This window comes from Dufourea novaeangliae, unplaced genomic scaffold, assembly GCF_001272555.1.
Source record: "Dufourea novaeangliae isolate 0120121106 unplaced genomic scaffold, ASM127255v1 scaffold28, whole genome shotgun sequence".
NCBI classification, from domain to species: domain Eukaryota; kingdom Metazoa; phylum Arthropoda; class Insecta; order Hymenoptera; family Halictidae; genus Dufourea; species Dufourea novaeangliae.
The window spans coordinates 1,353,027-1,363,785 of NW_015373917.1; the positions used below are offsets into that span (position 1 = coordinate 1,353,027).

A 10,759-nucleotide genomic window follows, 5' to 3' on the forward strand; every position below is an offset into this window, starting at 1 on the left:
TTTGACCGGTGGCGCCATCCGTGGCGAATAGCTGAAACTGCTAGCCAATTATATGGCTACCAGTTTCAGCGTTTCGCCACGGATGGCGCCACCGGTCAAACAAATAGTGGTACTCCGAAATTAAATGCGATTTTAACAGTGTTCTGGTCGTTTATTGTTATTATCAATAATAGTGGATTAATCTACGTACTTTCAGCTACAAATCGAGTGCTTTAGCGAAACGAAAGCTGTCCGTATAACGGTGTACGAGCTGTCCAAAGTGAACTAACCAGGGTACGCTTGTCGAGATAAAGTGTCAACCGTTGCAAATAAAGTGTGATTTTAACAGTGTTCTTGTCGTTTATTGTTATTGTCAATGACAGGGGATTAATCTACGTTCTTTAAGCTACAAATCGAATGCTTGGTCAAGACGAAAGTTGTCAGGATAACGTTGTATGACTTGTCCAAAGTGAACTAAACGGGGTACGCATCGTGAGATAGAGTGTCAATCGTTGCAAACAATTGAGATTTTAACAATGTTCTTGTAATTACTGGTTCCCACCTGCCAGAGAGTACTAATCTGCGTTCTTTACACTTCGAATGTAATCCATGACGAGGAAAATTGATGCTCCTTTAGCAGTGTAAATCCGATCGATACCTGTGGCAAGTACATAACCACTAAACAGGCAACACTTTTCTTCGTCATGCACTACATTCGAAGTTTAAAGAATGTAGATTAGTACCCTATAACGACTGATTCATCTTGACCAAGCACTCAACTTGTAGCTGAAAGAATGTAGATTAATCTCCTGTCAGTGGCAATAACAATAAACGACCAGAACACTGTTAAAATCGCACTTTATTTGGAACGGTTGACACTGTATCTCAGCATGCGTACCCCGCTTAGTTCACTTTAAAAAGCACTTCCATCGTTTTATGGACAAGTTACACCTTGATCAAGCATTCAGTTTGAAGCTGAAAGAACGTAGATTAATCCCCTGTTATTGAAAATAACAATAAACGACCAGAACACTGTTAAAATCGCATTTAATCGCGGAATGACACTTTTTTTGACCGGTGGCGCCATCCATGGCGAATCGCTGAAACTACTAGCCAATTATTTGGCTAGACGGAATGACACTTTTTTTTTGACCGGTGGCGCCATCCATGGCGAATCGCTGAAACTACTAGCCAATTATTTGGCTAGATGGAATACCACTACTTTTTTGACCGGTGGCGCCATCCGTGGTGAATAGCTGAAACTGCTAGCCAATTATATGGCTAACAGCGTTTCGCCACGGGTGGCGCCACCGGTCGAAAAAATAGTGGTACTCCGCGATTAAATGCGATTTTAACAGTGTTCTAGTTGTTTATTGTTATTATCGATAACAGTGGATTAATCTACGTACTTTCAGTTACAAATTGAGTGCTTCAGCTAAACAAAAGCTATCCGTATAACGATGTAAGAGCTATGCAAAGTGAACTAACCGGGGTACGCATGACGAGATAGAGTGTTTAACCGTTGCAAATAAAGTGCGATTTTAACAGTGTTCTGGTCGTTTATTGTTATTGCCACTGACAGGAGATTAATCTACGTTCTTTCAGCTACAAGTCGAGTGCTGGGCAAGACGAATCAGCCGTTATAGGGTGCTAATCTACATTCTTTAAACTTCGAATGTAGTGCATGACGAAGAAAAGTGTTGCCTGTTTAGTGGTTATGTAGTTGCCACAGGTTTCGATCGCATTTACACTGCTAAACGAGCATCAGTTTTCCTCGTCATGGATTACATTCGAAGTTTAAAGAACGTAGATTACTATTCTCTAACGGCTGGAAACCAGTGATCGCAAGAACATTGTTAAAATCGCATTTGCTTGCAACGGTTGACAGTGTATCTCGCGATGCGTACCCCGTTTAGTTCACTTTAAATAGCTCTTCCAACGTTCTATGGACAAGTTACGTCTTGATCAAGCATTCAGTTTGAAGCTAAAAGAACGTAGATTAATCTCCTGTCATTGAAAATAGCAATAAACAACCAGAACACTGTAAAAATCGCATTTAATCGCGGAATGACACTTTTTTTTTGACCGGTGGCGCCATCCGTGGCGTAACGCCGAAACTGCTAGCTATATAATTGGCTAGTAGTTTCAGCGATTCGCCACGGATGGCGCCACCGGTCAATCAAATAGTGGTCCTCCGCGATTAAATTTACTACTTAGTACTATTGTGAAATTTATAGAAATACTATTGTAAATTGTATATTTTCGTACGATTTTTTCAATAAACAACAGTCAAATTATACATATGCGTTATTCATTAATCCCCGCACTATCTCCACTCCTATTCCTAATATCAAGAATGCTGTCAGCATAACGTTGGTTGAGCTGTCCAAAGTGAAGTAAACGTGGTACGCGTGACGAGATACAGTGTTAACCGTTGCAAATAAATGTGATTTCAACAATGTTCTTGAAATTACTGGTTCCCAGCCGCTAGAAAGCACTAATCTACTATATACTACGAAAAATAGTTGGCGCGGAATATTAATGTTTCTTAACAATTTATATCTTAAAAAATTGCTCCCATCGCACCGTTTATATGTAATGAGATTTGCAGCAGTTTCGTACCAGAACTGTGGCTAAATAACGAAAATTAATTAATAATTTATTACATAGTTACCAATATACGTGGCAAGGATGCAAATAAATCAATGAAAATGCAGAACAGCTACGTAATAAATTACATGCGTATCCATTCTATCGATTAAGTTCAATTAAAATACAAATAGTGTTAGAATATTCAGTCTTCGTTGTATTTTTTTCGCCACATTGAATGTCGGTATAATATGTATATGAACTATACATACACGTATGTTGTAGTCGAGAGAATCAATTTCACTCAAACGGATTTCAGATGTTCCAAGGATATGTATGTTTACGCCGCTGTACGAACAGTAAAGTAAAGTGAAGTGAATCGAAGTGACGATTTGCTGCACGAAGGGGCCAAATAATGTGTATACATATGTATGTACGCGACAGAAGAAGTATGTAACTATACAATAAGGTCACGATGTAGGAACAAATAGTTGTCGAAAAACACCGTTCTTATCAGCTTCTTTTCCGATGAAAAAATGTTCATAAGCTATAGGTACGTATTTACATTACGATTCTGATTACACATCGATGCAGTTATATGTAAATGTGGATGCTGCATTTGTCAGCGATACTTTTAAAAGTAGAAATTCAACCTGCTGGTCTCTGTTAATTCTTGTTGCCCTTTAAATTGTTAGATTTAAATTCAAAGATATTCCGAAACATGCAGTTTCAGTATCTGTTTAAAATGGAAACACTGATTAAACTGAAAACGATCCATCATATTATTATGTATGTCGATGACAGACCGATCTTGCTTTGGTTATTGAAACGATTTTGTCATTCTGTCTTCGTGTTTCACGCATCGTAGTTCGTTCTTTTTTATCGATTCTGCCGATATTAAACTGTACCTAATAATATCGCAGAAGCGCACAATCGTATCGCTCGATTGTATGTATGTAACAGTCAACAACAACAGGTTTGTTCCAGTTGTACTGTTCGATTTGTTTATCGGTATGTGAATCGGTAGTATTAGGGCGGTAACGTCTAACGAACGACCGAGGATTCGAATACAAACTCACACACAGCCGACATACAGCCGACACACAGCTGATACATACACAGAGACAGACAGACAGACAGACAGACAGACAGACAGACACACGCACGCACGCACGCACGCACGCGCGCGCGCGCACACACACAGAAAGAGTACAGTTCAGTCTCGACAAAGTGTATAGCGAAAATGTTTAACGATAGCAAAAATGTATGGTGGAGAAATCGTGATTATTATACGTGAATTAGACACAATATTAAATAGATAATGATGGGAATAACGAATGATCATGGATTATGAAGTTAAAGTAATCTAGGGTTGAAACGACCCATATGAAGTATAAGACCGGTCGGATTGTGTCGTACGAAATAGAGAAACGGTTGATCCAGTTTTAATCTGGGTCTGTCTTCCGTTTGTTTTTCGGAGTTTTTTGTTACTCCACCACTTGTTGAAACGGTTCGATAATTCTTCGATCGAAAAATAAACGGTGGTTGTGTTATCGAGTAGCCAGAAGTTAATTCTCCATGAACTTCGGAAGTTGGATATTCGTTATCGTAATTCGAAGAAATCCGCGAAGAAGGACTAGCTGGATAAATTTCCACGTGATGTCGTCCATTAGCGGTGTTTTCGTCACCGCACGTACTGAACAGGTTCATCTGCAAAAGGGTCGCGATAGTAAATAAGCAACGAATATATATGATATAGAAGACAATACGTTATAATGGAAAGGCGGAATAGAAAGCGAAAAAAGAAAAGAAAATGAGAGAATGAAGACGGCGGGGCGAAGATGGTAAGAGAGTAACGTTACCTGCAAAACGTCTGATAAAAATAGACGATTTCCGATTCCATTGATCCCTTTAAAGTCAGCATCGTTCGAGAACAATTGATCCAGGCCCATTCTTTTCAGAGCGGCGGTAGCGTTAACGACAGATCTATGACTGAACTTGGGTATTTGTAATTCGAGACCACGCCTAGGTATGAGAACTTTGAGAAGCTTATTCCAAGTTCCATCCTGATGGGCCCCCTTGACGAGCCTTTGCTCAAGTCGGTCCAATGTGTCGCCGGGTGCGGCGTGACCCTGCTGACCGGGCAACAGGAATATCGTCGAGACTAATTTATCGATACCACCGAGAGAAATCGCGGTGGCGTCTAAGCTCGGTTCGTAACCGGCGAGTACATTTGATCGCCAAACAGTTGCCGGGACTGGAATCAATTTTCTCAACCTATGAGCCGATGATATAGCGAAATATAATTCACCGTCTCGTCCCGTCGTGCTGGCCGAACTGGTGTTGCAGTCCGTTTGAAATACATTCGCTGAAATGGCTGCGAGCGGTGATCTTAAAGGAACTGCGTTACTTTTTACAAAATCTCTTATTCTACCGCCGGTTTGTTTCCTAATCAAGAGATTAGTGCGACGTCGCGCAAGATCGCTGATGGTAGCGTAATTTACTTCAGCCACCAGTCCTTCGTAAAACTGTTGAGCTTGTTCTTTATAGAAGGGCAATAATTTACGAACCTTGACTTTATCCGCGAACAGTTCGCGAACGAAAGCCGCGTTTGCGATACCTTGATGTCTCGCCAAACTCACTGCATCCGTTACATTTTGGAAAATTAAATGCGGATTAAAGGTGGCCACGTTGTCGAGTCCAAGCACTTCGTTCATTTGATCGGACGTTGATCCTCGCGCGCCAAGAAAAATCATAGCGAGTAAGCTTACCATTCCGAATGGCGAGAGAGCGAGTGACCTTCCGGTGCTTAGTCCCTTGTTCGCGGCTATCCAAAATTTGAATGCAAGTTCGTTGCAAAGTCTCGAGAAGTTTACGATGTCGATGCTCGCGTTCTTTGTGCTGGTATCCAATCCTCCAGTGTTTTTCGAAGAATTCAGCGTAACCGTGGTTCCAGCTTCGGTCATAGGAATCGTCGGATAACGCGTCTCCCCTTCTGTCGAATTCGTTTCGTACGTTGATGTCGGTATCATCATCATCATCATCATCGTCGTCGTCGTCGTCGTCGTCGTCGTCGTCGGCGTCGTTGATACCGCCGATAATGGCTGCGGTGATGATGGATTTTTAGTCACCGACGCGACAAATTTCGTTGACTGCGTTGGAACTGTTTCGTGTAAAGTTATACGCTGCCATTTATTCTCCGTATGAATATGATCCGTTTTGTTCGTTTTGCTCGAACTTGAATATTCAGAACTTGTATATGTTTGATTTGTAGACGGTACACTATGAGTGGTAACGTTTGATTCTGATTCCTGACTTCCCGTTGGTAAATGGTTCGTCTTTATTGTATTTTCCTGCGAATCGTTCCTCGATTTATCGGCATCCATCGAGTAATCTGTTTTGTCAGTTGCATTCGTATCATCCACTGTGACTTTGTTCGACTCTTTCGACGACGACGACGACGACGACGACGACGACGACGACGACGACGACGAATCACCGGTGACAAAGGTATTCGAATCGGCAATCGTTTCATTCGTTTGCTGTTTCAATCTGACGTCTACCGTAGTGTTCGCGTTCGTTAAACTCGACTCATTCGTATTCGTTGAGAATTTATCGTAAACGTTCGAATTCAATTCTGTCGATGAAATTCCAATCGAACCGTTGGAATTCGTAACCATGTTCGTATCGTCTTCTTTTTTTAATCCCGCTTCTACCAGGATGCCCTCGGGTTTTGTCGGTACTACGACGCGTGTCTCAACGGGCCCATCGACATTCGATGCACCTACTTGCATTGGCTTTTGCGAATCAAACCAAGTATTCGATTCTGTATTAGTTATCGTTGTCACGGAATCTAGATCGAACGTGTGTTCGGAAAACTTGATATCATCCGAGTAGCTCTCACTACGATCTGTAACTGTGATATCCACCGAGGTGGTAATGACATCGTCGAGTACGGATGAATCGGTCGTTTGAATCGTCTGCTCGTTTTCCACTTGGTCGAATTCCATGTCCGTGTGCGTAACGCAAGATACCGCTCGGTCTGTTGTTTCTAACGTTACTGCTACTGCTTCGGGTAGATTCGATGGCCGAATAAGTTCCGCATAGATATTCTCATTCATCGAGGAGTTATTGCGAGTTCCACTCTCGTTCCTCGAACCGCTTTCTTTAGTAGTCCATCTGTCCTTTTCCGCTGTTTCCGTTACGAAAGCTGAACTTTGCGTCTCCAGTTTCAAAGCAACGCTCGACTGATTGGTAGACGATGTAACGTTTATTGGTCCCGGCTCTTCTATCAACGAAGTTGCCTTTTTTGTATCGTAAGAAGTGCCGTCGTCCATTGTACTCGAGCCGATTAATCCAAAACCAGCTATAAGCTCGCTGGCTAATGTTTTCGTCGGAAGATTTCCCGATGGAATATTTGGTAAATCGAGCGCCACTGTAACGGGAATATTCGTTGCGGTTGAAGTCGTTGCAAGTATGCTCTCCACAAGTGCTGCTGACTCGATCTTCGTTGAGGGTTTTTCAACGTTTGATACGTTAGACGCAGAATCATAAAGACCAGTCAGAGTCGTTTTTTTCGTTGAATCGGATGCTTGTAAAACCGTTGTTTTCACTGTCGTAGTTTCAAACACAACAGGTGCGGAATGCATTTCGTTCGAAGAAGTAAAGACGGAAATTAAATTCGCTGTAATACCAGATGGTTCTTCCATAGACACCATTGGCGTTGTATCGGTTACCGACAAAGGGTTTAACGTACTACGGCTATTACCGACCGCTGTCGTAATATAAAACGAGTTTATCATTTCCTCGGGACGCGTTAGATTCGCCGAGGGAAAATTAACGAACGAAACGGGTAGAACGGTTAAAGTGGTGGTTCTTCGATTTTGATCAACTTCAAGTTTCGTCGAAGTTGTTCCACGGACCGACTCTTCTGTACATTCTTCGAATGCATCCTGTGCGTCCTCCGATAATAGTTCTTCTCCGTAGATCGGAGGTAATTCAGTCGTCGCATTTATTATCGAAGTTGCCGCACTTGTCCGTATTTCGGAATCATTTTCTCGTTTATTTTCATCGATTTCATGATGGGGCAATACCTCCCCCAAGTCGGACGAGGAAGATAAAACGAATGAGGCAGAGTCTTCCGAGACTTGATCGATCATACTGGACAATGAGTTTACCAACTCCATAGGCAGAGACGTGGAAGGTGGCGTGTATTGCAAGTCACTCGGTTTTGATGTTACAGCGTCGTCAGGGGGGATCCTTGATGATTCTATCGACGAAACTGTGCTGCTGCTGCTGCTGCTGCTTAGTGCACCCGTGTTCGTAACGAACATTCCAGGGGAATAAACGGCCGTTGTCGCAAATGATTCGTTGCTTAACTCTGTTGTTTCGCTTAGTTTGTTTAATTCCATTATCGAGTCATGGCCATTCTTGTTCAGGTTTTCCTTCTCCCAATTATCGGTCGCCACTGTCGTCGTTTTACTTTCCGCCGAATTTAACGAATACACAACGTAAGAGGTCTTTGTGTCCGCGACTGTGCTGATCGAATCAACACCCCCGTAATTGGTTTTCGTGAGTTCAGAGGAGATCGAGGAACTGCCATTAGATGGTAACGAATTAACGTACCCGCTCGAGGGCAAATGATGATTATTATTGTTGTCATTGTAATTTTCTTTAGGTACGTCCGCCGATGACGAAATTTCAGTTATTTTCTGAAAAACAGGACTTTCAGTTGTATACTGCCAAGTCTGTGGTTTCTGTTCGGCCGTTATAACAGCTACTGGAATCATTAATTTCTCTGTGTACGAGGTCGTTGTGTCCGAAGTAATAACGGTTGACATTGTTGTTTGCTGCGGAAACTTGATATTATCGTTGTTGGCTCCTTCGATTGAAGAAGACTCTGTTTTGTTCGATTTCAACGAATCGGGAATAGGATCGTTTCGGAGGGTCGAGGTGAATACCGGCGGTGTCACTGTTGTAACCTCTTCCGCGTGATGAGTATTGTTAATTACGTTGTCTCCGTGTTTGTCGCCAGCTAAGATAACGGGTAAAATATTACTCCACTCAACGTTTGCTTTCTCCGGAACCGAATTCGAAATAATTCCCGTTAACGTTGACGGTTTGTTCATTGCACTCTTCAGTACGTTTTGCACCCTTTCGACGACATCCATTACCTACAAACGAATTTCCAACGTGTATAAATTCTTACATTGCGATCCTAATTTAACCGAATGATTTTTCGATTCATCTGTTTACGCACATACCTTCTTTCCACCTGTAAGAATATCTTCGGCTTTTTGAGGTTCTTGAATCTCTGCATTCGAATGATCCGGTCCTCCGCTTGCGATCAAGGCTTGGATTTCCTGCAGAGTCATCTGTTTCGTGATCATATCACCCCTTTCATTGTAAGTGTAGAATTTAAATCCATCGGGTTTCAACAAATTGGCCGGGGAAGGTGGTAAACGATAGACATTAATATCGTTCGCGGCAGCTGATGATCTATTGTTACTGTCGGCCGTTGTGTGATCATCTCTGTTTTTTCCATTGTCCCGTTTCCCAACAATCGATACTGTCGTAACAACGCTAGAAATGATGTATAACGAATCACAAGATTATTACGCGCAGCAACCTTTCTAACTGGAACCACCGAACGAACAATAAAATCTCGTCACAGTCTAAACGTTATTCGTATTACGTACCATCGAAAGAATCGAAATTGGAATCGATTACGCGTAATTTCAGATCGAGAAACAATACATAAACAACGAACAGATTACGATTACGACAGATAACTAATTACGACAAAATATGATTTAATTTTTAATTCCAATAAATCTATTTTTCAAATACCATAAGCTACGTAATAAGCTCGCGTCGTGGACGCACAGTGCGATAAAATCAAATACCGACCTAGATTTTAAGAATTTCCTCGACGGTAGAACGGTAATATTCTCTGGAAGCGGTCCACCCATACTTGTCGATTCGAAACAGCACATCCATACCATGAGTGCCGTTAATGTCACATAAAACCATTCCAAAGACATACTTTTCTGCTTTTTTCTAAGTAAGTAATAATCTGAAAGTGTGAAAGTTGACAAATGTATTATCGAGTACCACTGCGCACTGATATGTCTTGATATATTAAGTACGACAAAGACGTATATTTATGTACGTACGTACGTACGTACGTACGTACGTACGTATGTATGTATGTATGTATGTATGTATGTACGTATGTATAAGAAAAAGACATATAGGTACAAGAAAGAAAGACACGAGAGTCAAGCTCGTCTTCTTTTCGGTTAACGACCCTTCGATTCCTTGCTACCCCCTTACGGACCATCGCCTTAACGTGACGACCGGTTTTCCGTCGCGCAGTAAATCGCTTAGTAAATGCGCTAAGCACGTTCGACTGTGAATTCTGAAGAAATTTTCTTAGCAGACACTCTTGATTCGATACATGTACACGGAACAACATCGAATTGAATTGCAGAACCTGCTGTTGGAAATTCAACCGATCACGAAAATAGCGATGCGAAATTGCGTAGAACAAAATGAACGTTGCAACTATCTAGGTATTGCGGATAAAATACGACTTAGAGAAATTAGGTATATATTGGGTAATTTGTCTGTAATTGCTAGAACGGGTGGAATCGGTAGATCGAAACGAATTCATTCGAAATCACGAAACGACTTCATCGTGACTAAAAATTGAAAATACTCTCAATAATTTCGTGGTGAATAAATGTCGTTGAACGAGTGGACTCGTAATTACTACTATATTGTAACCATTGCAATAATAGATACCTCGATAATCTCGGGGATATGTCGTCAAAGAAGAAGCAACAACATGTGCCTGTGTCAACGTGATCGACGTTTGCGCTTTCCCGCGGTTCAACAATGGTATAACGTGTCACGGCGATCTGAAGTGATAATAGTAAAAATGGTAACGAAGATATGAATGGCGCCGGTAACTGTCTTCCACGAATCAAACGGCTACCGACGTTGATTCAGTTCACCCCGAGTCGGAAATAGATCAATCTCTCGGTGATGTTTTATCTACGATTGGTTATTGACCGTTTTTTTCCTTGCCTGGGTCTCCTTTTATTCTTTTATCTCTTCACCCTTTTCGTATTTTACGAGAGCGCGCGCCGCCCTTCTGCTCGTTCTTCTTTCCGTGCCACCTGTCGTT

General features: G+C 41.8%; 1 protein-coding gene across 1 annotated transcript; it reads right to left on the minus strand.

Annotated features, from left to right (window-relative positions):
* Positions 1–3,841: 3,841 nt before the first annotated feature.
* LOC107194245 (ras guanine nucleotide exchange factor Y-like) lies at positions 3,842–10,461 on the minus strand. Its single transcript, XM_015583835.1, has 7 exons — positions 10,375–10,461; positions 9,478–9,643; positions 8,832–9,150; positions 6,068–8,741; positions 5,661–5,962; positions 4,431–5,615; positions 3,842–4,278 (listed from the first exon to the last, which is right to left on the minus strand). Exons 2-7 carry the CDS (start codon positions 9,609–9,611, stop codon positions 3,925–3,927), a joined length of 4,968 nt encoding a protein of 1,655 aa, XP_015439321.1. The 5' UTR covers positions 9,612–9,643; positions 10,375–10,461; the 3' UTR covers positions 3,842–3,924.
* Positions 10,462–10,759: the final 298 nt, after the last annotated feature.

What these genes read in the sequence shown, in the direction of transcription:
- LOC107194245 (XM_015583835.1), bottom strand. Translation starts at nt 9,611, where the DNA reads ATGTCTTTGGAATGGTTTTATGTGACATTAACGGCACTCATGGTATGG. An exon ending in TTCTTACAGGTGGAAAGAAG is followed by an intron (nt 8,742 to 8,831) that starts GTATGTGCGTAA and finishes ATTCGTTTGTAG; the next exon opens with GTAATGGATGTCGTCGAAAG. An exon ending in CACCGCAGCCATTATCGGCG is followed by an intron (nt 5,616 to 5,660) that starts GTATCAACGACG and finishes ACGACGACGACG; the next exon opens with ATGATGATGATGATGATGAT.